The sequence below is a fragment of the Neoarius graeffei genome, chromosome 15 (assembly GCF_027579695.1).
Source record: "Neoarius graeffei isolate fNeoGra1 chromosome 15, fNeoGra1.pri, whole genome shotgun sequence".
Classification (NCBI taxonomy): Eukaryota; Metazoa; Chordata; class Actinopteri; order Siluriformes; family Ariidae; genus Neoarius; species Neoarius graeffei.
In genome coordinates, this window is record NC_083583.1 from 57,527,759 (window position 1) to 57,554,015 (window position 26,257).

The 26,257-nt window shown below is 41.2% G+C and overlaps 1 protein-coding gene across 1 annotated transcript in view; it reads right to left on the reverse strand.

Moving 5' to 3' along the window:
- Window positions 1-26,257, reverse strand: part of rtel1 (regulator of telomere elongation helicase 1) — a 74,932-nt gene that overhangs the window by 40,854 nt on the left and 7,821 nt on the right. The window contains exons 2-11 of the mRNA XM_060941697.1: window positions 19,438-19,636; window positions 12,369-12,462; window positions 12,179-12,260; window positions 4,237-4,297; window positions 2,423-2,498; window positions 2,210-2,294; window positions 2,042-2,107; window positions 537-690; window positions 409-447; window positions 248-326 (exon numbers count right to left, since the gene is read on the reverse strand). Coding sequence (XP_060797680.1) covers window positions 248-326; window positions 409-447; window positions 537-690; window positions 2,042-2,107; window positions 2,210-2,294; window positions 2,423-2,498; window positions 4,237-4,297; window positions 12,179-12,260; window positions 12,369-12,462; window positions 19,438-19,636 — 935 coding nt within the window. The remainder of the gene's footprint in view (window positions 1-247; window positions 327-408; window positions 448-536; window positions 691-2,041; window positions 2,108-2,209; window positions 2,295-2,422; window positions 2,499-4,236; window positions 4,298-12,178; window positions 12,261-12,368; window positions 12,463-19,437; window positions 19,637-26,257) is intronic.

Genomic DNA, 26,257 nt, shown 5'->3' on the forward strand with positions numbered 1-26,257 from the left:
TTTTCGTTCATACTGAGGATCACATACAAGTCGCATATATTTGTTAATGTGAACGACCTCACAAAAAAATCGGATTTCACAAAAAAATCGGAATTGAGCATTAAGCCTTGCAGTGTGAACGTAGCGTATGTAGCTTGGTGGCGGTACGCGCTCTACCGAGTGCCCTTCTAGTATATTCATGAGGTTTTTTTTTGTTTTAAATACCTTAATATAAAAAATAAAACAATAGCCAAGAAAGAATTCATACCTGCCAGGCTTGGTAATCCCCTGGTTATTATAAGGCATCTCAAAGCTATTTATAGCAATCTCTAGGTCCATTAAAATTTCTACAAAGGAAAAAAAAAGGCGACATAAGAACATCACATTGTTAAATCCATCTTAATCAGTACAACAATGTTTGTTCCTTACGTTTTATTTTAGCAGTACTGGTGATGTCCAGGTTCAGACCTGTGGAGCAGACAATTGAATGGATTTACCACATCGAAGTGGAGTTCACTGGGAAATATGTTACACACTGACACTAACATGAGCCAAACCTGAGTTCAAAGATTCAACACTGAGATTATCTGAAGATTCTCCTTTGCCAATGTCTGAGGTCTGCTCCCTCAAAAGCTTGTCTACGGCATCGATGGCTGTCGTCATGTCATAAGGAGTCAGGTCAAACGAGGTAGATTCTTCACACATCTTCTCCTGTAAAAATGTAGGAAATATTCTCCTCAGTTAGGATTAGTATAGTGTAGATTTAGTGGGAAAATAAATAAATACACTACCGTTCAAAAGTTTGGGGTCACTTTGAAATGTCCTTATTTTTGAAAGAAAAGCACTGTTCTTTTCAATGAAGGTCACTTTAAACTAATCAGAAATCCACTCTATACATTGCTAATGTGGTAAATGACTATTCTAGCTGCAAATGTCTGGTTTTTGGTGCAATATCTCCATAGGTGTATAGAGGCCCATTTCCAGCAACTCTCACTCCAGTGTTCTAATGGTACAATGTGTTTGCTCATTGCCTCAGAAGGCTAATGGAGGATTAGAAAACCCTTGTACAATCATGTTAGCACAGCTGAAAACAGTTGAGCTCTTTAGGTGGTGTTTACATTAGACCGTATCCGTATCGTTTTTGTTGCGGATGCACTGTCCGTGCACATTAAAACGCCGGAAAACGACTCCACAGGCGGAACAGTTTGAATCCGCCAGGGCCCACGTATTCAACCCAGTACATATCTGATCCGTAAACATTGAGGAACGAGGATACGCAGTGCTGAGCTCTAGCTGACGTCGTCATTGGACAACATCACTGTGACATCCACCCTCCTGATTCGCTGGCGTTGGTCATGCCACGTTGATCATGTGAATGAGCAATACAGGAAGTGTGTTGGTTACCGTAGCACTAAATAGTCTTATTGTAATCGCAAAAAACGGCCGTTCTGCGAGGTGAAGAGTGTACCGAACACTGTTAGATCCTTCTAGCATAAACACGAAGGCCATACACGGTGTAAAAAAGGCGTCATTGTAGTACCAGTACCGCCGATAACAGACTGGCATACTTCATTTTTTACAACGACATCCTTCCACTTGCAAGTGGTGAGTGACTTGCGCATGCCCGATATGCACTGGGATCATGTGACGTGCCGTCTAATTAGTCATGTGATTAGCGTATCCGTGTATTGGCGTTACTGTGTGCACGGGGAACGGTTTTGTTGCGGGCACAGAAATTTTGTGTGTGTACGTGAATCGTTTTAAAAACGTTAATCTGATGATCCGCTGATTCGAAATAATGTAAACAGTTGAGCTCTTTAGAGAAGCTATAAAACTGACCTTCCTTTGAGCAGATTGAGTTTCTGGAGCATCACATTTGTGGGGTCGATTAAATGCTCGAAATGGCCAGAAAAATGTCTTGACTATATTTTCTATTCATTTTACAACTTATGGTGGGAAATAAAAGTGCGACTTTTCATGGAGAACACAAAATTGTCTAGGTGACCCCAAACTTTTGAACGGTAGTGTAGGTTTGCCCCCCTCAACACACACTAATCCTCACCACATTATGCGCTTCGTCAAAAATGATAACAGCTCCTTTAAGCTCGATGTTGTGTGCTCGACGACTCTGGAAGACAAATCTGTTCATTACGGTTCACGCAGTGGCGCCTCGAACAGCTATTAATCAAGCAAAGTCTTGCTTCTTTTAAAAAGAAAAAACAAATCTCACCTTTGGATCAAGGAGGTAGTTGTAGGGCATAAATATCAAGTCAGCATGCTGCTTCAGAGAGCGAGACAGATAATATGGGCACACCCTGAAAGAGAAATACAGGCTTTTTCAAAGCAAATATTTCCCTCAGACTAAAGATATTACATGGACATTAAAAAAAAAAAAAAAAAGATATAATTCATTCAAACTCAGTTTCAGAAATGGAAGCCATACCTTTGCTTTTTTCCAGTTTTCACAAGATCTTCAACATCCAAGATAGAGTTTATAATGTCCCGGTCAGTACTTTTCTCTAAATGTAACATCATAAATAAAAAACAGATTAAAAAAAAGAATCCATGGCATGAACTGACATACTTATGTACAGTGGTGCTTGAAAGTTTGTGAACCCTTTAGAATTTTCTATATTTCTGCATAAATATGACCTAAAACATCATCAGATTTTCACACAAGTCCTAAAAGTAGATAAAGAGAACCCAGTTACACAAATGAGACAAAAATATCATACTTGCTCATTTATTTATTGAGGAAAATGATCCAATATTACATATCTGTGAGTGGCATAAGTATGTGAACCTCTAGGATTAGCAGTTAATTTGAAGGTGAAATTAGAGTCAGGTGTTTTCAATCAATGGGATGACAATCAGGTGTGAGTGGGCACCCTGTTTTATTTAAAGAACAGGGATCTATCAAAGTCTGATCTTCACAACACATGTTTGTGGAAGTGTATCATGGCACGAACAAAGGAGATTTCTGAGGACCTCAGAAAAAGCGTTGTTGATGCTCATCAGGCTGGAAAAGGTTACAAAACCATCTCTAAAGAGTTTGGACTCCACCAATCCACAGTCAGACAGATTGTGTACAAATGGAGGAAATTCAAGACCACTGTTACCCTCCCCAGGAGTGGTCGACCAACAAAGATCACTCCAAGAGCAAGACATGTAATAGTCAGCGAGGTCACAAAGGACCCCAGGGTAACTTCTAAGCAACTGAAGGCCTCTCTCACATTGGCTAATGTTAATGTTCATGAATCCACCATCAGGAGAACACTGAACAACAATGGTGTGCATGGCAGAGTTGCAAAGAGAAAGCCACTGCTCTCCAAAAAGAACATTGCTGCTCGTCTGCACTTTGCTAAAGAACACGTGGACAAGCCAGAAGGCTATTGGAAAAATGTTTTGTGGACAGATGAGACCAAAATAGAACTTTTTGGTTTAAATGAGAAGCGTTATGTTTGGAGAAAGGAAAAGCACTGAATTCCAGCATAAGAACCTTATCCCATCTGTGAAACATGGTGGTGGTAGTATCATGGTTTGGGCCTGTTTTGCTGCATCTGGGCCAGGACGGCTTGCCATCATTGATGTAACAATGAATTCTGAATTATACCAGCGAATTCTAAAGGAAAATGTCAGGACATCTGTCCATGAACTGAATCTCAAGAGAAGGTGGGTCATGCAGCAAGACAACGACCCTAAGCACACAAGTCGTTCTACCAAAGAATGGTTAAAGAAGAATAAAGTTAATGTTTTGGAATGGCCAAGTCAAAGTCCTGACCTTAATCCAATCGAAATGTTGCGGAAGGACCTGAAGCGAGCAGTTCATGTGAGGAAACCCACCAACATCCCAGAGTTGAAGCTGTTCTGTACGGAGGAATGGGCTAAAATTCCTCCAAGCCGGTGTGCAGGACTGATCAACAGTTACCGCAAACGTTTAGTTGCAGTTATTGCTGCACAAGGGGGTCACACCAGATACTGAAAGCAAAGGTTCACATACTTTTGCCACTCGCAGATATGTAATATTGGATCATTTTCCTCAATAAATAAATGACCAAGTATAATATTTTTGTCTCATTTGTTTAACTGGGTTCTCTTTCTCTACTTTTAGGACTTGTGTGAAAATCTGATGATGTTTTAGGTCATATTTATGCAGAAATATAGAAAATTCTAAAGGGTTCACAAACTTTCAAGCACCACTGTACATGCTTTGTGCAACGTCATAGTAATAAACTGTTAAAAAATTATGACTTGTACCATCAACATTGTTGTAGAATACACATGAGCGGGACGACACTTTTGATCGGCACATATGGACCTGGATTAAAAGCAAAGAAATTATAATTCGGTTAACACTGTAATATTAGACATGAAATCAGTTCCAGAATTATTGGCACCCTGTTAAAGATGGCAAAAGACGGTTAGAAAAATTTTATAAAAAGAATGAAAAATCAGAAAGAGAGATTTTTATATTTTTTAACAAAGCACAGGCCACGAGTCCCAATGATCGACACCCCCTAGTTTCTATTTTTATGCAACCTCCTTTTCCAACATAACACCACTCCTATAGTTAGTCATTCTCTATAATGTATGATAACATACAGAGCAAGGAATCTGAGACTCCTCAGTACACACTCTACACTTCCTCCAGGGTCCTCTCTGACAGATTCTCCTCTTCAACTCATCCCATAAATGTTAAAACAGGATTTAGATCAGCGGACTGAGATAACCATGTCAAAAATTGATTTGATTGCTCTATGGTGACAGAACTTTTTTTTTTTTGGGATTTGGGCATTTTAAATCATTGCTCATCAGTGTGGGAAATAAGGAATTTTAAGTAGACTGTCACAGGACAGACAAGTCTGAAATGTTGTCTGTCTGTTCAAATTTCAGCCTGTCCAAATGATGGGCCAAAGGCCCGGAACAATGTGGCCGGGTGTTCAAAGTGCACCTTTGGGCCTCAAAAGCAGAAGGGCTTTAGATGCCTTCCGGTGGCTTTTCAGCTATTTCCAGGCACATTTTTGTGATCTTCAAATGCCAAATTACACTCGATATTAGTTGCTAATTACACTACAAACTGAATCTAATTTACAAGAAAAACATCAGACGATTCAAGAAAAACATGCTTAAAGTTCTACCCAAGAAAACAGTAGCGCGCACACAGGTCAGTTCCATGTCTTTAAAAAAAAAAAAAAAAAAAAAACTTATGGGGGGGCCAAGGATTTCCAGTTGGTTACAACTTACTGGGACTCATGTATAGGTACTATAAAAACACTCATGAAACATTATGTCAACAATGACTATTTTATACTATGTTTATAAGAAGTCAGTAAGAAATTTAGTAATTAATAATACAACTGGGCGGCACGGTGGTGTAGTGGTTAGCGCTGTTGCCTCACAGCAAGAAGGTCCGGGTTCGAGCCCCGTGGCTGGCGAAGGCCTTTCTGTGCGGAGTTTGCATGTTCTCCCCGTGTCCGCGTGGGTTTCCTCCGGGTGCTCCGGTTTCCTCCACAGTCCAAAGACATGCAGGTTAGGTTAACTGGTGACTCTAAATTGACCGTAGGTGTGAATGTGAGTGTGAATGGTTGTCTGTGTCTATGTGTCAGCCCTGTGATGACCTGGCGACTTGTCCAGGGTGTACCCCGCCTTTCGCCCGTAGTCAGCTGGGATAGGCTCCAGCTTGCCTGCGACCCTGTAGAACAGGATAAAGCGGCTAGAGATAATGAGATGAGATGAATTTTAAAAAATGCACATAATAACAACAACAACAACAACAACATCATAACCACTGATTGGCAGTTTGGCACTTAACATAATACTGTACTGCAAAGTTTTATATAAACTGAACTCTTGATCAACTGACTGGATCAATCCGATACTATCAACCCTAAAAACGCTAGTTCAACTGCATTGTGAAATAAAGACAGTGAATACTGAGTGTATTATTACTGCTTTATTTAGCGTGCCACTCGGGAAGAGGGACCCACCGGTAAAGTCTGGCGGGGCGAGAACCATCAGTGGCCGAGTTATGAATTTTTAAATGCTGGCTCGAGCCAGGGCTCATAATAAAGATTTTGGCGAGCAGGGCTCGTGCAGGGGTTTCGGGGTGAATAACGTTCCGATGCGGGATCGTAGCAGGCCGTGCCTGTGCTGGTTCAAAAGAGCTTGGGGAGAGGGAGGTGCCTGTAGATTTTGGCAGGGACCATCGGTGGCAGAGTTATGAAACGGGGGCTCCCATTTCACAGGCCGTATTATGACATAATGTATTCACCCAGTGTAACATTTGGAAGAGAACTGGAAGTAGATTAGACCCGATGTTTTCATGGGCGATCCGGTTTGATGCTTTTGAAATACAGATGGACACACTCGAGTTTTTTTTTTTTTTAAATCGGCCATCCAGTCCAATGCTTTTGAAATACAGATGGACAAATGCGAAAATTAATCGGTAAACGTCTGCCGGTCCGGCCTTATTTCCCACACTGCTCATCCAGAAACTTCAACCACCACCCAGGTGTAACTTCTTGGCAGAGGCAGCCAGATCTTCAATTAAAAATCACCTGGTCCTTCATGGGGTCCATGATGCTGTGGGTCCTGCCACCACAGTTTGCAGGACCTTTCTGAAGCCCCACTACACTTAAGCAGCCAGCTCACCCTTCCCAGAATCCAGTGCGTCGTTTTTGTTTACATACGGGCCACTGCACCAAAACCTCTGCTACTGATCTGTTCGAAACCCATCTCAAACTTTTCCTTCATCCACGTGTCAAATATGGAAGTTTTGAACACGATATGGCTGATATTTTCTTTCCTTCGTGGCCGCCCAGGAGACCGCTGAAGCTGGTTCTGGTCCGTTACAACGGAATAATCATACGAAAACAGAATGGGTCAGCCAGAAGAATTAAAAATATAAATACTTTGGCAAAATATCTTCAATTTCACGTTATAATTCAGGGCTGGACATTAACCATAGTCCGACTGTCTGGATACCAAATGTTTGGTCCGGACAAGACAAATCCACTTCTGCCTGTCTGACGGGACAAGTCAAATATTTGTTGAAACGTACCATTTTTATAGTAATTATTAAAGAGTTGCATCAATAAACTTCCAACAAAACTAGTTCAATCCCCTCAGTGATCTGGCCGTGTTATTGTTTATGAAATTCCAGGGAAGCCGAGTGCAGCAGGCGTGTGTATGTGTGTAAAAATAACCACGTCATAATCTCGAATTACAGATTATTAGACTCATCGAAATCAGAGAAATGGTGATCAAACACCTGAATAAAATAAATCTCTGTGGTGAATCTTCATTTCATTCAGACTTTTTATTGTATTTATCTTTTCTATGGTTCATATTAAACACATCACAAACGTTGTAAAATATTTGGTGGGAATTTTACGACAGTGCCAAACTCCCTTACGGTTTTTCCATTCACGGCGTGTTTCTGTCCCCTCTTATCATGTCCAACTCGTTTTCTTTCAGGTTCATTTCTTTAAATTAATTTATACTTCACATTTTACTGGATTAATCAGGATTTAACTTTATTTCCTGCAGAAGCTTTGAATTTGGGTGAGTTTAACGCTTAAAACTGCAGATCAGGTAATGGGGTTAGAACAATAACACACGTGCTATAATGAGGCTTTGGATAGTTTTTGTTTATTGTTACAGTTATAGTCTGAATTTTATTGAAAAGTTATAAACCGTTAAAACATCGTGATTATCAAAACTATACGTGCTTTTTGATAAACTTTGTTAAATCACTTTCCTTTCACTGAACTAGTAAACACACAGTAATAAAAAGGTTATGGTCAGGACGAGTGAAAAATCTTGCTGCTTGTCTGACTGGAGGAGTGGATTAAAAAGTTAATTCAGTCGAGCCCTGCAGTTTATGATCTATGGCCGAGGATGTTGCTGCATGTTCTTGCAGATTGTTTGCGCGTCGTAGTGGAATATCAACGGCAATTCGCTAGAGGCTTCTGGGAAGGGTAGGCTGGCCCCTTTAAAGGAACAGTCCACCGTACTTCCATAATGAAATATGCTCTTATCGGAATTGAGACGAGCTGATCCGTACCTCTCCGAGCTTTGCGCGACCTCCCAGTCAGTCAGACGCGCTGTCACTCCTGTTAGCAATGTAGCTAGGCTCAGCATGGCCAATGGTATTTTTTGGGGCTGTAGTTAGATGCGACCAAACTCTTCCGCGTTTTTCCTGTTCACATAGGTTTATATGACCAGTGACATGAAACAAGTTCAGTTACACAAATTGAAACGTAGCGATTTTCTATGCTATGGAAAATCGGCACTATAATGACAGGCGTACTAACACCTTCTGCACGCTTCGGCAGCGCATTGATACGGAGCTCAGATATCAATGCGCTGCCGAAGCGCGCAGAAGGTGTTAGTACACCTGTCATTATAGTGCGGACTTTCCATAGCATAGAAAATCGCTACGTTTCAATTTGTGTAACTGAACTTGTTTCATGTCACTGGTCATATAAACCTATGTAAACAGGAAAAACGCAGAAGAGTTTGGTCGCATCTAACTACAGCCCCAAAAAATACCATTGGCCATACTGAGCCTAGCTACATTGCTAACAGGAGTGACAGCGCGTCTGACTGACTGGGAGGTCGCGCAAAGCTCGGAGAGGTACGGAGCAGTTCGTCTCAATTCAGATAAGAGCATATTTCATTATGGAAGTACGGTGGACTGTTCCTTTAACAGTGAAGGATAACCATCCTTCTTTTCATGCCAAACCCTCCCTGAGTGTCTGCTGCCAAAACTCTCTTCCAACTTAACTTGTTGGGATGACGGACGTTTGGTGAAATATTTACCTTTTTAATCCTCTGTATGCATTTGGAGGCATGTGTTTATTTCCCCCGCAGCGAAAAGAAAATTTGGCCTCCGAGTCACAGTATTTTGAGAGAAACAGGAAGTCATGAAGAATTCCGACACACTTGAGCAGTCAAACAGGTTAAAAAAATTATATACAGTGCTGAGCGTAAATGAGTACACCCCCTTTGAAAAGTAACATTTTAAACAATATCTCAAGGAACACAAACAATTTCCAAAATGTTGACAAGACAAAAATTTAAAATAACATCTGTTTAACTTATAACGTGAAAGTAAGGTTAATAATATAACTTAGATTACACATTTTTCAGTTTTACTCAAATTAGGGTGGTGCAAAAATGAGTACACCCCACAACAAAAAACACTACATCTAGTACTTTGTATGGCCTCCATGATTTTTAATGACGGCACCAAGTCTTCTAGGCATGGAATGAACAAGCTGGCGACATTTTGCAACATCAATCTTTTTCCATTCTTCAACAGGGATGTGATTTGGGGCTGGTGAAATTATCTGAAAATTTTAGCCGGGGTTCTGGGGTTTTCTGACTTAAAAATTGTACTAAAATGGCAAGCAAACACACAAGAAAAAACTTGTCATGATTAACAAATTCAAGCCAATTTAATGGTCAACATGCAACTCTGAGCCCCTATAGTAAATTCAATGATTCTTAACTGACAAAAAGCCAAAACATGAAACCTAAAAATGTCATTCTAAATTAAATCATCTGCATTAGAATAAATAGAAAATTGTATAAGGAAAAACAAAATTTATACTTTCAATTACTGTCGAAGTTGAACATACCTAAATGTGCCTTTTCAAACAAACATGATGCAACATAAGAATTCATCCACAAGTCTTCAGGAACTCTCAAAGAAAAAAAGATGCTAGCATCCATGTCCAGTTCCAGCATATCAGTCACTTTTTTTCTGCAGTTTCTACTCTAGCAATGTCAACTTCATATACATAACTCTATAGTGTTCACTCACCAAAGGATAATCATAACTCCACAGTGTTCATTCACTTAAGGATATTCAGAACCCCAGTGTTCACTCACTTAAGGATATTCAAAACTACTATGTTCACTCACTTAGGTTTCGTTTCTATCCCGGGCTCCAGCCCGACTTTGCACGCTCGTAGCTCGGGCAGGGGAGGTCCCAGCATCCCCAAACTTGACAGCCAGGGTCCTCTGCCCTCTCCCCAAAGAACCAGCGTGGGCAGGGCGCGCCAGCCCCGCGCCTCGGGGCGAAGAGCCACGGTGCTCGGCTTCAGTTTCGCTTTCCCATCGGCGGCTCCTGCCCGACTTTGGATGCTCGTAGCTCGGGCAGGGGAGGTCCCAGCATCCCCAAACTTGACAGCCAGAGTCCTCTGCCTTCCCCCCAAAGAACCACCGCGGGCAGGGCGCGCTAGTCCCGCGCCTCGGGACGTAATTCGCCCCGAGGCGAGCCATGGCGCTCCGCTTAGGTTTCGTTTCTATCCCGGGCTCCAGCCCGACTTTGCACGCTCGTAGCTCGGGCAGGGGAGGTCCCAGCCGCCCCAAACTTGACAGCCAGAGACCTCTGCCCTCTCCCCAAAGAACGAAATCGCTGAACAAATGTCTCACAGTCTTATGTCCAACGTCTGTAGCAACCTCTTTCTCCAACCATTCCCAGCGGAACTTGTTTTTCACTATTCTGTCGATTTCTTTAACTCGATTTGCATCTTTACGCTCGATCACGGAGGCTGCCATCTTTCAACTCTTTGTTTGAAGCGAGCTTACATACAGCTATCTAACAAGCGCATTCATTGGTTGTTACAGAGCGATGGGCCAATCACGTACCTCGTTTCATCTCAGTGACGGAAGTACTGAAAGTCGGAATGAATAGGATACGAATGAGGATTTTTGAGCGAAAAATCGGAAATTTTTTTTTTCAAATTTTGAGGTGAAAAAAGCGGAATTCCGCGAATTCGCGGAAAAATCACATCCCTGCTTCAACAATGACCTCTTTTAGTGACTGGATGCTGGATGGAGAGTGATGCTCAACTTGTCTCTTCAGAATTCTCCAAAGAAAATAATTTCTTTACACCACAAAGGTGAAGGCTACAAGAAGATCAGCAAAGCTTTACTTATCAGTCAGAATACTGTAGCAAAAGTGGTACGAAAATTGAAGAAAGATGGAACTGCAACCATCTCACAGAGACGTCCAGGTCATCTACGGAAGTTAAAACCTCGACAGGAGCGTCTTCTGATGAGAAGGGTTGAAGAAAATCGGCATGCAAGTTCACTGCAGTTATCTAAAGTAGAAGAAAGCCAAACTGGGGTGACTATTTCCCATGACGCATACGGCGTACACTGCAGAGGAATGGCATGCATGGATGCTGTCCACGAAAGAAGCCTCTCCTAAAGCCCAGGCACAAAAAAGCCCGCCTAGAGTTTGCCAGGGCCCGAAGACTACTGGGACTCTATACTCTGGAGTGATGAAACCAAGATAAATGTTTTTGGAACTGATGGCTTCAAAACTGCACGGCATCGCAAAGGTAAGGAATACAAAGAAAATTGCATGGTGCCTACAGTGAAACATGGTGGTGGCAGTGTCCTTACGTGGGGCTGCATGAGTGCTGCTGGTGTCGGGGAGCTGCGTTTCATTGATGGCATCATGAATTCACAGATGCGTTGCTCTATACCGAAAGAGAAGATGCTACCATCACTCCGTGCCCTTGGTCGTCATGCACTTTTCCAACATGCCTAAACACACATCTAAGGCCACTGTTGGATTTCTGAAGAAGAACAGGGCGAAAGTGATTCAGTGGCCAAGTCTGTCTCCTGATCTGAACCCAATCGAACACCTATGGGGAATTCTGAAGAGACAAGTTGAGCATCGCTCTCCATCCAGCATCCAGTCACTAAAAGAGGTCATTGTTGAAGAATGGAAAAAGATTGATGTTGCAAAATGTCGCCAGCTTGTTCATTCCATGCCTAGAAGACTTGGTGCCGTCATTAAAAATCATGGAGGCCAGACAAAGTACTAGATGTAGTAGTTTTTGTTGTGGGGTGTACTCATTTTTGCACCACCCTAATTTGAGTAAAACTGAAAAATGTGTAATCTAAGTTATATTATTAACTTTACTTTCACATTATAAGTTAAACAGATGTTATATTAAACTTTGTCTTGTCATTTTGGAAATTGTTTGTGTTGACTGAGATATTGTTTAAAATGTTACTTTTCAAAGGGGGTGCACTCATTTACGCTGAGCACTGTATAAGTAAGTAAGTAAATTAATAAAATAAGGACTGGGTACAGGATTCATATAAATTTAACTCATAAGAAATTCTCTATGAACTGTAGATCATTTGCTATAACCATAACCACGACCTGTACCTTGACATGGTTGCTTTCTTGCTTCATTACTTCCTGGTTGATACACATTTGTTCTCTGGAGCCCAGGACACAAATCTTCGGCCTATGATTAAGATCAAACTTTGAGTAGAACATACCAAACCACATTAACAGCAAGACAAACCAGTTCATTTCTTTTCCAAGCCGTTTTGCATCAGTGAGCAGCACTGACCTGTAGGATGTGTTCTTGAGCTCGCTGATGACCTGGGTCAACTGAGAATGCGTCCTCGATGCGTAGATGATTTTAGGAATGTCTGTGTAATACGCTGCAAGGAGATCATTAAACACTCCATGAAATAAAGTGAATCAAGGTCTTGATTCTTAAAGGAATAGAAAACGTAAAGTAATTACATGCACGGGTTGGTAGATTGTAATATTGACAGGCTGTAAGAAAAGTTTCGGGCGTGTTTGACCATTTATAAGAACGTTTTTGTATCGCTGCTCTAATGCCACCAGGAGGCTGCCAGGTTGCCTGTTGGAAGGGCGATGCGTGACGCCATTTGGGCGCAAGGCTGAGTGTATACTTCAGTACTGAAAGGTGGGTGGGTGGATGGATGGATGGATGGATCTTTAATGACCACACTGCAAGCAGGTGGAATTTGTTTTCAGTACGGCATGGTACAGGTTCCAACATATAACATAAGGACTAGGGACACAACCTAAGACAACATGAATATCATACATACAAATAGAAACAGACAATTCCAACATCAAACAATTTTCAGTCCATGATCAATGTTTATCTGCAAGAGTTCAAAAGTTGTATGGCAGTAGGGATAAAACTATTTTTAAAGCGTGTTGTTTTGGTGGCAATTGACCTGTAACGCCTTCCAGAGGACAGAAGCTGAAATGCATAGTGTGCAGGGTGAGTGGGGTCTGAGACAATTTTGTGGGCTCTGCATACTGTTCTTTTGTGATGTAGTGATTCCAAGGATGGAAGGGGAGAGCCAATGATTTTTGAGGCTCTGTTGATTATGCGCTGCAGTTTCTTCCGGGAGAGTGTGTCAAGACTACTGAACCAGACTGTGATAGATGAGGAGAGAATGCTTTCAACAATGGCTGTGTAGAAACGGACCAGGAGATGAGGTTTCGCTCTGAATTTCTTAAGCTGTCGGAGATAGAAGAGTCTTTGCTGAGCTTTTTTATAGATATGGTCTGCATTTATTTTCCATTTGAGATCATTGCTGATATAAGTGCCGAGGAGTTTGAATGAGTCAGTGATGGAGATGGGTTCACCTTGAATGTACACAGGAGTTTTGGGAGATGGCTGGCGTCTAAAATCGACAATAAGCTCTTTTGTTTTTGATGTGTTAAGTAGTAGGCTATGGTCTGTGCACCAGGTCACTGCTTGATTGATCTGTGCACGGTATTCAGATTCTTGGTTGTTAGTAATGAGTCCTATGATAGTTGTGTAGTCTGCATATTTGTACATGTTGACAGATCTATGGTGTGTTTTGAGGGAGAAAAGCCATGGAGAAAGAACGCAACCTTGTGGAGCGCCTGTACTGAGGGACGGGGGGGGGGGGGGGGAAGATATGTTGTTGCTGATTTTCACCCTCTGTTGCCTGTTGTGAAGGAAGCTGTGAACCCAGTGGCAGATGCACGGGTTGATTTTCATATCCAGTAATGTGTCAAGCAGTATGGCTGGTAATATATATAGTGATTTTCACTATACATCTGAAATTGTGTCTTAATGCACTCCAACCCTGACTTATGGACAAACCTGAATTCTTTACCTGTAAAACAAGGCTGAAACTATGCGTTATATTACTCATTAGCACGCTTAGCATGCTCTCGGCCTACTGTAATTACCATAGTAGGCAGTCCAACCCCCGCGGAAACGCAGAAAGAGGGTAAACAAACACTGCTTTGCTATACAGGATTCATCTGAGCATTACAGGAAGATGCACTTGGACGGAAAAAGGCAGAAATGTTGCCAGAAACACCCGAGCTGCTGGTATGGTATGAATTTATTTGGTAAAATTCAAACATGTAAAAGTTACACTATAAATAGCACCAAGGACAACACAAAGTATAAAATACACTTATTTCCAATGTGGTCCCCTTGATGACAGCAGGAAACAAAATATAAGCACAGGGTTTCCCATACATAGACCATTGTGTTGCGCAGCGCCACACAATGGATTCCTATCGCCACACAATCAGACTCGCGATTTTGAAAAAAAAAAATTCCGTTGCGTATCGTTCCGTTCATTCATAGTGCTCTTTCTTCTTGTTCATGCGCGCGTGCACACCCACACAGAGAGAGAGAGAGAGACGGAGAGGCGTGTCCACAGGCCTGCCGGTGCGCATATACCCGGACTGCAAGTAGGCCTGTTAGGCTAATTAAAAATAACGCAGCCTTCCCGATTCGCCTTCCAACCCCTTATTTTAAAAAGGTAGCCTACGTCGTGCTCGTGATGAGCTTTATCATAGCCTTCTTGGCTTACATGAAACGGACATCCCTGAGTCAGGCTATAAACCAATTTTGATGCATGCAGTAGCAGCTTGACGCGAGGAACCGGCCTTATTGCATTATCCCATTTATCCCGCTTCAGCATTCATGCAAGTTATTAATAATGGCTTGACATTCACAATAAATAAGGATTTCCCACTAGCCTAAATAAAATGTTGTTATACTCGCGGGGATGCCTAGTTGATGCTATCTGAAGCATAAAATCTGAATATTTTAAGAAACATCTTTATTAGCTTTATTGGCGAAGTAGACAAACCATCACTGCATCACTGATGCGCACACACACTGGCAGCTGATTCGCCCACTCCTCCTCTCCACGCATACTGCTCAAGGGCTATCAAGAGGAAAACCCAATGCTGCGTGATATTTAGCACAGAGAAGACGGTCAACGATATCTGGAGTCTACCAAAGGTTAGTATGATGTACTGTGCTCAAACACACCTGCCCAGTACGTAACTCAGAAAAGGTAGCCTTATGCTAGCGGGATTTCTCAGCTATGAATAGGGTAAGCACATAGAAATTCAGTATTCCTTTGTATATTTTTTTGATGTAATGGAAATTTTTAGTGCTTTGATGATGAAGAAAATGTACTTTTTTATCCATAGATTAAAACAGACCTCAGGAACAGGCTCCAAGGGGAACACCTGGCAGCCTGCTTACGAATCTCCATAAATGGTCCCGAACCCAATGACTTCCCTTACGATAGGGCACTTGAGGTTTTTTTCAGGAAGCCACGCAGAATTAAATGTTCTGACAGGGCATGCAGGCTTTGTACCAATTAGGGTAATGCTTTTTTATTGTTAGTTGCCTTGGTGTTACCTTAAGTGGTTTCTTACATCTAATTATGATATTTTATTTTATTATTATTATTTTGTTGTTACATTATACTATTTATTTCATTTTAGTATTGGTTGAGGTAAGTGTTGAGTTCAATATTTAAAATAAAAACCTCCAGCTTGTTTTTTGCAATTTATTCCTTGAATGTCAACTAAAGAATGATTGAAAGATTGCCACCAAAAAGGCAAAAAACTAAGGTAAAAAACTTCAATTTTGGTGAGTAATTTTCATAAATTTAAAAGACAGGTTTTCCACCAACATCAAGCCCAGCAAACTAATGGCCTGCCCTGTAATGTAAAGTTGGGTCGAGGAATGAAACCAGGCAGGGTTCTGGGAAAAACTGTTTTAGCTGTCTTCTCTTAAAGAACTTAAAAGAATTTAGATTGAAATGAATAATCTCAAATGCTTCTTGTAGCTTTAAAATAGTCCCAGCAGGTGACTCTGAAGAAAAATACTGTGTGTTTGAACACCGCCTGCTGTAAACACTTTGCATACACCCCAATGACCGACTCCACCGACCGCCACGACACCACCGCGCACGATTCCCTCATCGGCACAGTGGAGCACCACAAATTGCTACCTGGTCTGTGGGAAACACTGAGTAGACAATAATAAATTGACAAAATTGTATAAGCAATGATAAGTCATAAACAAAAAAAACAACAACATATGCTAACTTTAATTATCACAGAGTGCAACTAGATTACAGAAACAGCACCAACATGATTAAAGATTAGTTCTACACACATCATAAAACTGGGTTTGGAATTTACTCCATAAAAACCGTTTCATCTGTTTATTAAAATGATCACGTGTTTGACTAGATTGCACTGATCGAGGTCGGCTATCCCTCAAACAAATTCCTGTTTACCTAAAAGAACTCCGAATGGTTTCCATAAAGTGTGATGTCACTTACAATACACGGCCGTATTCGACAAAACGGACCATCGTGCCAGTGACATTTCTTCATTGATTTCCTCGAGTATTTTGGACAATGACACGAATAGCGATGATGATTATGATAAACAAGCATTACCACATCAGTTAGTCACACACAAGTGAACAATATTTATAGAGTTGTTTTAGTTAGTCATTACCGAGGCTTTTCTGACAAAACAATCAAAGCAAGACACCCAACAAACATCAAGCTGCTTAGCTGCATCAGCAATTATTCCGTTTCTGCCCAAAGGAACTCAAAATAACATCACGCTTAATAAAAATCTTAGGGAAGGCATAAAAAAAAGTGTTTTCTTACTACAACCCCGATTCCAAAAAAGTTGGGACAAAGTACAAATTGTAAATAAAAACGGAATGTAATGATGTGGAAGTTTCAAAATTCCATATTTTATTCAGAATAGAACATGGATGACATATCAAATGTTTAAACTGAGAAAATGTATCATTTAAAGAGAAAAATTAGGTGATTTTAAATTTCATGACAACACCACATCTCAAAAAAGTTGGGACAAGGCCATGTTTACCACTGTGAGACATCCCCTTTTCTCTTTACAACAGTCTGTAAACGTCTGGGGACTGAGGAGACAAGTTGCTCAAGTTTAGGGATAGGAATGTTAACCCATTCTTGTCTAATGTAGGATTCCAGTTGCTCAACTGTCTTAGGTCTTTTTTGTCGTATCTTCCATTTTACGATGCGCCAAATATTTTCTATGGGTGAAAGACCTGGACTGCAGGCTGGCCAGTTCAGTACTCGGACCCTTCTTCTACGCAGCCATGATGCTGTAATTGATGCAGTATGTGGTTTGGCATTATCATGTTGGAAAATGCAAGGTCTTCCCTGAAAGAGACGTCGTCTGGATGGGAGCATATGTCGCTCTAGAACCTGGATATACCTTTCAGCATTGATGGTGTCTTTCCAGATGTGTAAGCTGCCCATGCCACACGCACTAATGCAACCCCATACCATCAGAGATGCAGGCTTCTGAACTGAGCGCTGAGAACAACTTGGGTCGTCCTTCTCCTCTTTAGTCCGAATGACACGGCGTCCCTGATTTCCATAAAGAACTTCAAATTTTGATTCGTCTGACCACAGAACAGTTTTCCACTTTGCCACAGTTCATTTTAAATGAGCCTTGGCCCAGAGAAGACGACTGCGCTTCTGGATCATGTTTAGATATGGCTTCTTCTTTGAACTATAGAGTTTTAGCTGGCAACGGCGGATGGCACGGTGAATTGTGTTCACAGATAATGTTCTCTGGAAATATTCCTGAGCCCATTTTGTGATTTCTAATACAGAAGCATGCCTGTATGTGATGCAGTGCCGTCTAAGGGCCCGAAGATCATGGGCACCCAGTATGGTTTTCCGGCCTTGACCCTTACGCACAGAGATTCTTCCAGATTCTCTGAATCTTTTGATGATATTATGCACTGTAGATGATGATATGTTCAAACTGTTTGCAATTTTACACTGTCGAACTCCTTTCTGATATTGCTCCACTATTTGTCGGCGCAGAATTAGGGGGATCGGTGATCCTCTTCCCATCTTTACTTCTGAGAGCCGCTGCCACTCCAAGATGCTCTTTTTATACCCAGTCATGTTAATGACCTATTGCCAGTTGACCTAATGAGCTGCAATTTGGTCCTCCAGCTTTTTCTTTTTTGTACCTTTAACTTTTCCAGCCTCTTATTGCCCCTGTCCCAACTTTTTTGAGATGTGTTGCTGTCATGAAATTTCAAATGAGCCAATATTTGGCATGAAATTTCAAAATGTCTCACTTTCGACATTTGATATGTTGTCTATGTTCTATTGTGAATACAATATCAGTTTTTGAGATTTGTAAATTATTGCATTCCGTTTTTATTTACAATTTGTACTTTGTCCTAACTTTTTTGGAATCGGGGTTGTATTTGAACTTCTCTTTTGCGGACTACTGACCGTGTTGTCTCGTTTGTCTTGTCCGCTTTTTGGTCGAAGATTGTGGGAACCGCATCTGGATTCAGCGCTGGCTTGTACGGTATTCCTAATGCCCGGGTGCATCCGAGTTGTTTAAGTGAAACGATTTTCTTCAAAATGTTCAGAGCACACGAGCTACGTAAAGCAGTGCTTGTTTACCCTCTTTCTGCATTGCTGTGGGGGTTGGACTGTCCACTATGGTAATTACGGTAGGCTAGCCTGGTGACGTCTTGATGAAGTTTTTCATGAATGAGTCGAGAGCATGCCAAGCGTGCTAATGAGTGCTTATGCTGCCAGGAACGTGGAAAAACTCACGCACTTGCCTCTTTAACAGATTTAGGTAAGTCAGATTGTCTGCAGATCTGTTTGTAGGTTGTCTAGCGATGTTATAGTCCGCAGAATGAGGCCGTCACGGCAGCACTACTTGTACCGGGGATATAAATATGAAAAGTTACCTCCCTGCATTCAGTCACATAGGAGTACATCAGCTGTTCACTCTTCCCTCGCTGTTTATCAGCGACATCAGTATTATCTTCCCCCCCTCCACTTTTTTGTTAGAGAAATGGAATTTTAATTTTTTTTCATATAAACTTTTAATGAAATAATCTCCAGCCAGGGACAGCTTCAAGTCTTACTCGCTATGCCGAGCTTCCGTGTCTTGCGCCCAAATGACATCAGAGCGCTGCCGGAAACGATCGGGGGGGGGGGATTTTTCCGATTGGTTAAAATATTTTCAATGGAGGCCTCCATGAAATCGTCCATTCTGCATAGAAACTGACTTTCGGAGATGGATCTCTTAGTTGTGTGAGCTCCTTATTTTCAATTATTCACATGAATCGTTAGTTTATATGTCATCATCTAGCTTCATAACTGTATTTTAAAAATGGGTTTTCTTTTCTTTTCTTTTAAAGGCTGCATGCGGTATTCTGATGCCGAAAGTCTAAACAGCAAACAGAAGACTCCAAGCTGCATGACTTGCAAAGCTGGAACTCAAACGCCACTCTTGACCCTTCATACCTGGCATTTCTCCGTCAGTTGCTGCTGTTCCCCAAGACGACATCGGCCTGTTGGGAAAAAGCTCAGCACCTCCCATTCTCTCTGCAATCTTGCGGACGGATATGGAGTCTTTGAAATACGCCCTCCAGCCAAGCGCAGCGCAAAGCAGGCACAGGGTTTTCCCTGTTCCCGTTGGACTCTCAAGCACTCCATTTACTTTCTAGAACAGGCAAATAACACACACATACACGTCATGAACTGAAAGGCAAGTCAGAAATTACTTCCTATTCAGCTTAACAAGACTCGACATCATTTAGCTGTACAAACCTAACTGATCTTACAAATCTCCAGTTCTGTTCACTCTCTACACATCAGACTTCAAATACAACTCGGAGTCTTGCCACATGCAGAAGTTCTCGGATGATACTGCGATTGTGGGATGTGTTCATGATGGACAGGAGGAGGAGTACAGGAGCCTGATACAGGACTTTGTGTTGTGGTCAGGGCTTTGAACCGGTTCAAGGAACGAAAACCGGGAACTTTTTCTATTTCACATGGAACAGAAACGAAACCAGAAACTTAATTATTTTTTATGTTCCAGAACAGAAACGCTTATTAAAAATAATGGTAACCGGTTAATACCGGTTTTTATTTCGTTCCTCAAAGTTTCCATAGCCTACAAATAAAAAATTCATTCTTCTCCTGCGCAAGTTTCTATGACCCGCTGGGGTTCACTTCCTGTGTGACGTTCGCTGACTGAATGGAGAGAGCGGGAGGGTGGACTACTATCACGTCTCCACATCTTAAATAAGAAGTAAATATTGCAGCCTATCGTTATTCAAAAACATCAATTTCAAGCATGATATCAATATATTTGTCCACGTTAATGAGAGGCTCGCGAACATTAAATGACGTTAACCTCTGTTAGCTTATCAATGTATAGGGCCTGACTAGCCTTTGGTAACACACTAAACGAATTCTCTTTCATTTTTGGCACTTTTTCTGTTTGTGTAGATGGGAAGACATACTGAGAATCCAAATCGCCAACATTTGAAATAATTGTTTTGAATTATTTCTTGTCTTATTTAATGAAGGTTGTAATAGAATTAGCCTACATTTGGCTTAAGCTGGATGAGACAGAGACATAATTTTATAGCCATTTGTTAAACAGCTGGCAGGGAACGTAATTAACCGTTCTGGGAATGAAATTTTTTTGTTCTAACCAGTTTGGGAACGTCCATTTAATGGTGGAACCCAAAACCGGAAACGTTAAAATTCCGTTTCTGTTCGGAACGAACCAATAGGAAAAAAATTCTGGTTCAAAGCCCTGGTTGTGGTGTAAATCCAACCACCTGCAGCTGAACATTGGCAAAACAAAAGAAATGCTTGTGGACTTTAGAAGGTCCAGGCCGACTCTGCAGCCGATCTCTATTGAGAGGGTCGATGTGGAGATGGTCAGGACCTACAAATACCTGGGTGTACATCTGGACGACAAGCTGGATTGGACAGTGAGCACTGATACCCTCTATAAGAAGGGTCAGAGCAGACTCTACTTCCTGAGGAGGCTCGGGTCCTTCAGGATCTGCCGAAAACTGCTGCTGATGTTCTACCAGTCTGTGGTAGCCAGTGTCCTCTTCTGTGCTGTAGTGTGTTGGGGAGGCAGCATTAAGAAGAGAGACGCTGGACGGCTCGACAGGCTGGTGAGGAAAGCTGGCTCTGTAATGGGAACTGAGCTGGAGTCCCTTACATCAGTGGCAGAGCGAAGGGCCTTGAGCAAACTGCTCTCAATCATGGACAATGTTCACCACCCTCTGCACGGCCTCGTCATCAGGCAGAGGAGCTCGTTCAGTAGCAGACTGTTGTCCCTGCCCTGCACCACGGACAGATTCAGGAAGTCTTTTGTCCCTCGGGCCATTAGACTGTTCAACTCCTCCCGGCTCAGCAAAAATAAGACTCTGTGACTCTGCTGTACTCAGGACTAGTTACACTGCTCATTTCATGTCCATTGCACTTTTCTGCTGCTTACATAGATGTACATTATATGCATAGATGGGTATATGGGTCTGTCTCAGAAACTGGGTACTGTGGGGGTCCCCCACTAAATAGACTCACAGTCAATAAACTATACAGTTTTGAATGGTGATGTTAGTTTTAATTTGAAATAAAATGATGAAAGAAATAATACAGATAAAACTAAATCTTTGACGAGAATACTCTATTCAGAATTTGGCAAAAAATTCTGCAGATTTGTGGAAAAATGGCAGCTTGATCTGGGACATGATAAATGGTTGTAGTTAGGGCTGTGCGATATATCGAATATACTCGATATATCGCAAAAATTCTGTGTGCGATACATAAAATTATTATATCGTAACTATTGAGTATTTTATGGTCATCTTCCGACTTGCGTTTTTTTCGTGTTTGTTTAAAACATTTCCCGGTGGTTTTCTCCCTGTCCCTCAGGCAGTAACGTGAGAGGCTGCCTAAGACTATGTTCAGACTGCACTCTGAAACAACTCACACAGCAAATTCCTCAGTGTTGAATTAACACTTTGAGTTAATTTGGGTCCAATTGGACCTATATAAACACTCTGGGTGTTAATTCAACACTGGGGATTTTGCTGTGCATATCCGATTTTTTTGCCCATATGCGACCTGTATCCGATTTGTTATTGACAATCTGAACGACACAGAACCGATTTTTTCACATGCGACCCAGGCCGCTTGGATATGTGGTCCTAATTCCGATGCATATCCGTTATTTTCACATGCGACTGCAGTCTGACCGGACAGGTCGCATTCATGCGACCTACACGTCATCAACAAGAGACAAATGTCACTATTCTGTGTTGGCTAATCCCGCCTCTTTGGTGGAAAACAACAACATTTGTACAGTTTTCAGAATTTAAATAGACTTTTATAGAATTGATCAAGCTAATGGTGGATTTGGTAGGGACCTGGATGTTAAATCATCCTGTATTACAAGATTATAAGATTGTTCTGGAAATTTCCAGTAATTTGACACCTTCGGTCTCATTAGTCTGCTGCCCACATTAATCAGATTATTGTGCGAGTTCCGCCGCCGCCACAAAAACCACATCGCCAGGTCTCGCCTCATCTCCATGCTTTACTTGCAAACTTGAAGAGTGCGCTTTTTTTTTTGTTTACGTATTACGTAGATGTGCTTATTACGTGTCAATTTGCGCATGCGGGACACTTTTGGGTCGTTTTCCGTTCATATTGGAGATCGCATACAAGTCTCATATAATTGGTAATGTGAACGGCCTAACAAAAAAATCGGATTTCACAACAAATTGGATATGGGTCGTTTCAGGTTGCAGTCTGAACGTAGTGTAAGGGTAAAGAAAACAATAACGTCACGCACTCGCCAACCAATCCCAGGCGACATCTCGGTGCTGAAAGGAACTTCCGGGAAGATTTCCTAGTTTCGGTTGTGTTGCCAGATTGGGCGGTTTTAAGTGCATTTTGGCGGGTTTTGAACATATTTTGAGCTGGAAAAATGTTAGCAGTATCTGGCAACACTGCCGGTAGGAAGATTTCCTGGTTCCGGTTTACAGCGCTGACTCAGTTCGTGCAATCGCTGGTGTTGCATAGGCTACCGTGTAAGCTCTGTCAATTTCAGTGACAAATTGGTTCCTAAAAGAACTAGTAAGGGGTCAGTCATCTGGCATTTTTTGGATATCGCGAGGAGGACGTGGAGCAGCAAATGCCAATTTGTAAAGTGTGCAAAAAAAAAAAAACCCTGTCATCACGAAAGGCAGCAGCACGACAAATATGTTCCATCACCTGAAAACTCACCTGGTACAGTATGAAGAGTCTCCTAAACTCCGAACTACTTGCCCATGAGCTAAAACCCCCCACAAGCTAAACAAATGACCATAGCGGCCTCGTTCTCCAAAGCCACCCCATATGAGAAACCGAGTCAGAGATGGAGAGCTATAACGGATGCAATCACTAACTTCACTGCCGAAGACATGATCCCAGTTAGTATAGTGGAAAAACCAGGCTTCCAAAAATTACCAAACACACTCGATCCCAAATATGAGCTGCCTGGTCGCAGACATTTTACAGAGAAGGCGATACCGGAATTATACACATCTGAGAGGCAGAGCCAGAAAACACTCAGTTCAAAAGTGTGCAAAGAGAAAAATGATGTTTTGCAGATCTCTCTCTTCTCTCCCTCAATCTCTCTCTCTATTGTGAATGTTCCAGTGGTTCTCAGTAGTCAGGTTAATAGCTTGGAGATCTATTTTTTTAAATAATTTAATGAATGAGCACTTTTCTTATTTAGGCTAAATGTCTCTCTCAGTGTTGAGCTTGCACTTTATTGGTTTGAGCTCTGAGCAGCTCTGTATTGTACGGCCCCTTTGTTGCAATTTTCAAGATTGTTTTTGCAGTTTGAGCCACATCTTTGTTGAATAAAAATAGGTCTTATTTCAACTCAATTGTGATTAAATCACTAACATGAAAATTTAAAATGTGTTGTTGAAAACCACCTGTAAAGTTAACCAAGAATGTTATTTAATCTGCAGGGATTGTAGTGAAAACAGTAAAGAGTAAAAGTTAGATTTCATGGGGTCCTTTACAGGAGATTTAAATATATCAAGATATATATATCGTGAAATGGAGAAAATGTATCGGGATATTCATTTTTTCCCAGATCACACAGCCCTAGTTGTAGTCCACTGAAAAGTCTACAGTAATCACTAATTGTATTTTAAGTTGTAACTTTATACACCTAAGGATCGGTGCGCTCACAGAATAATCATAACCGTAATAAAACATCATGCAAAATATTTGATCACCGTTGTAACTCCATTTTCCGCAAACCCAAAACCAATACGATCGTGTGTTTTGATCTAAACGGAAAGCCTCAGGGTCAAGGTCACGACCTCACCAAAAGTAGGAACGTAAAATCACTACGCCGTATAAAAATTTTGTTATAAATCTGTGATTTTGTTTTTTAAAACGAAAGCTGAAAGTTAGGTATAGAATATGTTTCTTACAGAATATGTTACGATGGTAGCTGGTCTTGTATGAATTTCTGAGCTATAAAATGAGTTGTGGTCTATTTTTTACCGTAGCGTGTTATTTGTGTGCGGGGAAGGACACACATTAACAATTTGCATGTGTAGAATGGAATTTTCCACTCCAACAGTTAGAAGTTGATCGCGCTTCCATTCGCGGTCTTTCTGTTACGCGAGTGATCTGTTCGGACGTTATCACTGAAAAGGTGAGTTTTGACAGTTTTATTTTGTTTTAGTCTTGCAGTATAAGGCAATAGAATGTTTCTTTTTCATCTTACTTTCATACTTCGTAGTGTTTGGGTATTTTTGGCCAATATTTTGCAACCATGGTCAATTTAGATCGAACTTTTGATAGAATCTACGGCCAGTCATTTTACTCCGTCCAGCATGGTAGTGATGCCCCGTTGCTCGCTCGCCGCAGCAGAGACCCGCGCAACCTTCAGCCGGTACAGTCGCTGTTCTTTTACCGCCGCCGTTATTCTCATCTTTCCGGTGTGTTCTTGATTTTTCCATTGTGTCCTATTTCGCCATATCAGATACCCCAAATGTATCATATTATTCATATTTAAGTGAATAATCAATTCAGTCATCATAACTTGGCATTTTTAACCCAAGCAATCAAAAAGAGGAAATTTATTCAATATTTTCACTCATCTGTGAAGGAGGGGCTTTAATTCTTCATGATGGAGTTATTTTATATGGAAATCAATTTTACAAAAGCATTTGAATTGTAATCAAAAAATTTTTCCACAGTGGAGGCCAGATAAAGCAAGATACTCTCTTTTATTCTTATTAAACATGAAAAAAGAAACATTGAGTGTTGGGTAAATGCAAAAAAAAAAAGTTAGAAAATGTATTTTTTGACCATAATGTCCCAAATGAGAGACCAGTTTCTGAGATGGACCCTTATACAGATATTTGTAGATAAGCTGGTAGGTATGTTGTACTTTACCTTATTCTATACTTTATTATTATTATAATAATTGTTATATACTATTATAATGTACCTACTTACTTACACACATTATTTATTTATATATATATATATATATATATATATATATATATATATATATATATATATATATATATATATATATATACATACAGGGTTCTCACCAGGATTTTTTTTTAGCGTAATGGGTTATGGCGAGGGAGCGTAGCGACCGAGCGGGGGGATGGTGCGGAGATTTTGAAAAATCATGCCCAAAATTGGCCATATTTGACGTTCCTGGAGGGGATAAATTGCATTTTTTATGTTGTATATAAAATTCTTGTATTTAAATTCTTGTTTCCACAACGGGTCGATGCCCGATTTTCTCCTGTTTTGGTTCGCCGTCTTCTGTTAACACCACGGGAGTAACTTTGATTGTAACCACTGTTAATTCTCTGATTTAAAGCCACAAGGGCGATCACGTTTGGCACATTGGAGCTGAATCCCATGACTAAAATCATATCATTAACCTCATTCTCACCTGTGAATTTCCAGCCTCTGCTCGTCTTCCTCCATCTCCTCCTCTATCTCCAACAGCGGGCTCTCCCCCACTAGGCCTACCTCCATCCTCTGCCCGTTTATCTGCTACCTCCTTTCCTCTGCCTCCTATGTCCTTTCCTTCATCTCCTCCAACCTCTCTTGTGCCTGTCTCCTTATAGAAATATAACGATGGATGGCATGCAGGCAGATTACCAGTGTGTTAATGTTAGCCACAGTGGGATCCAGTAAATTAGCGCTAATCATCCGATACGTGCGCCCTGTCATATTGCTAAACCTGCTTACAAAGTAGACGTTTTCA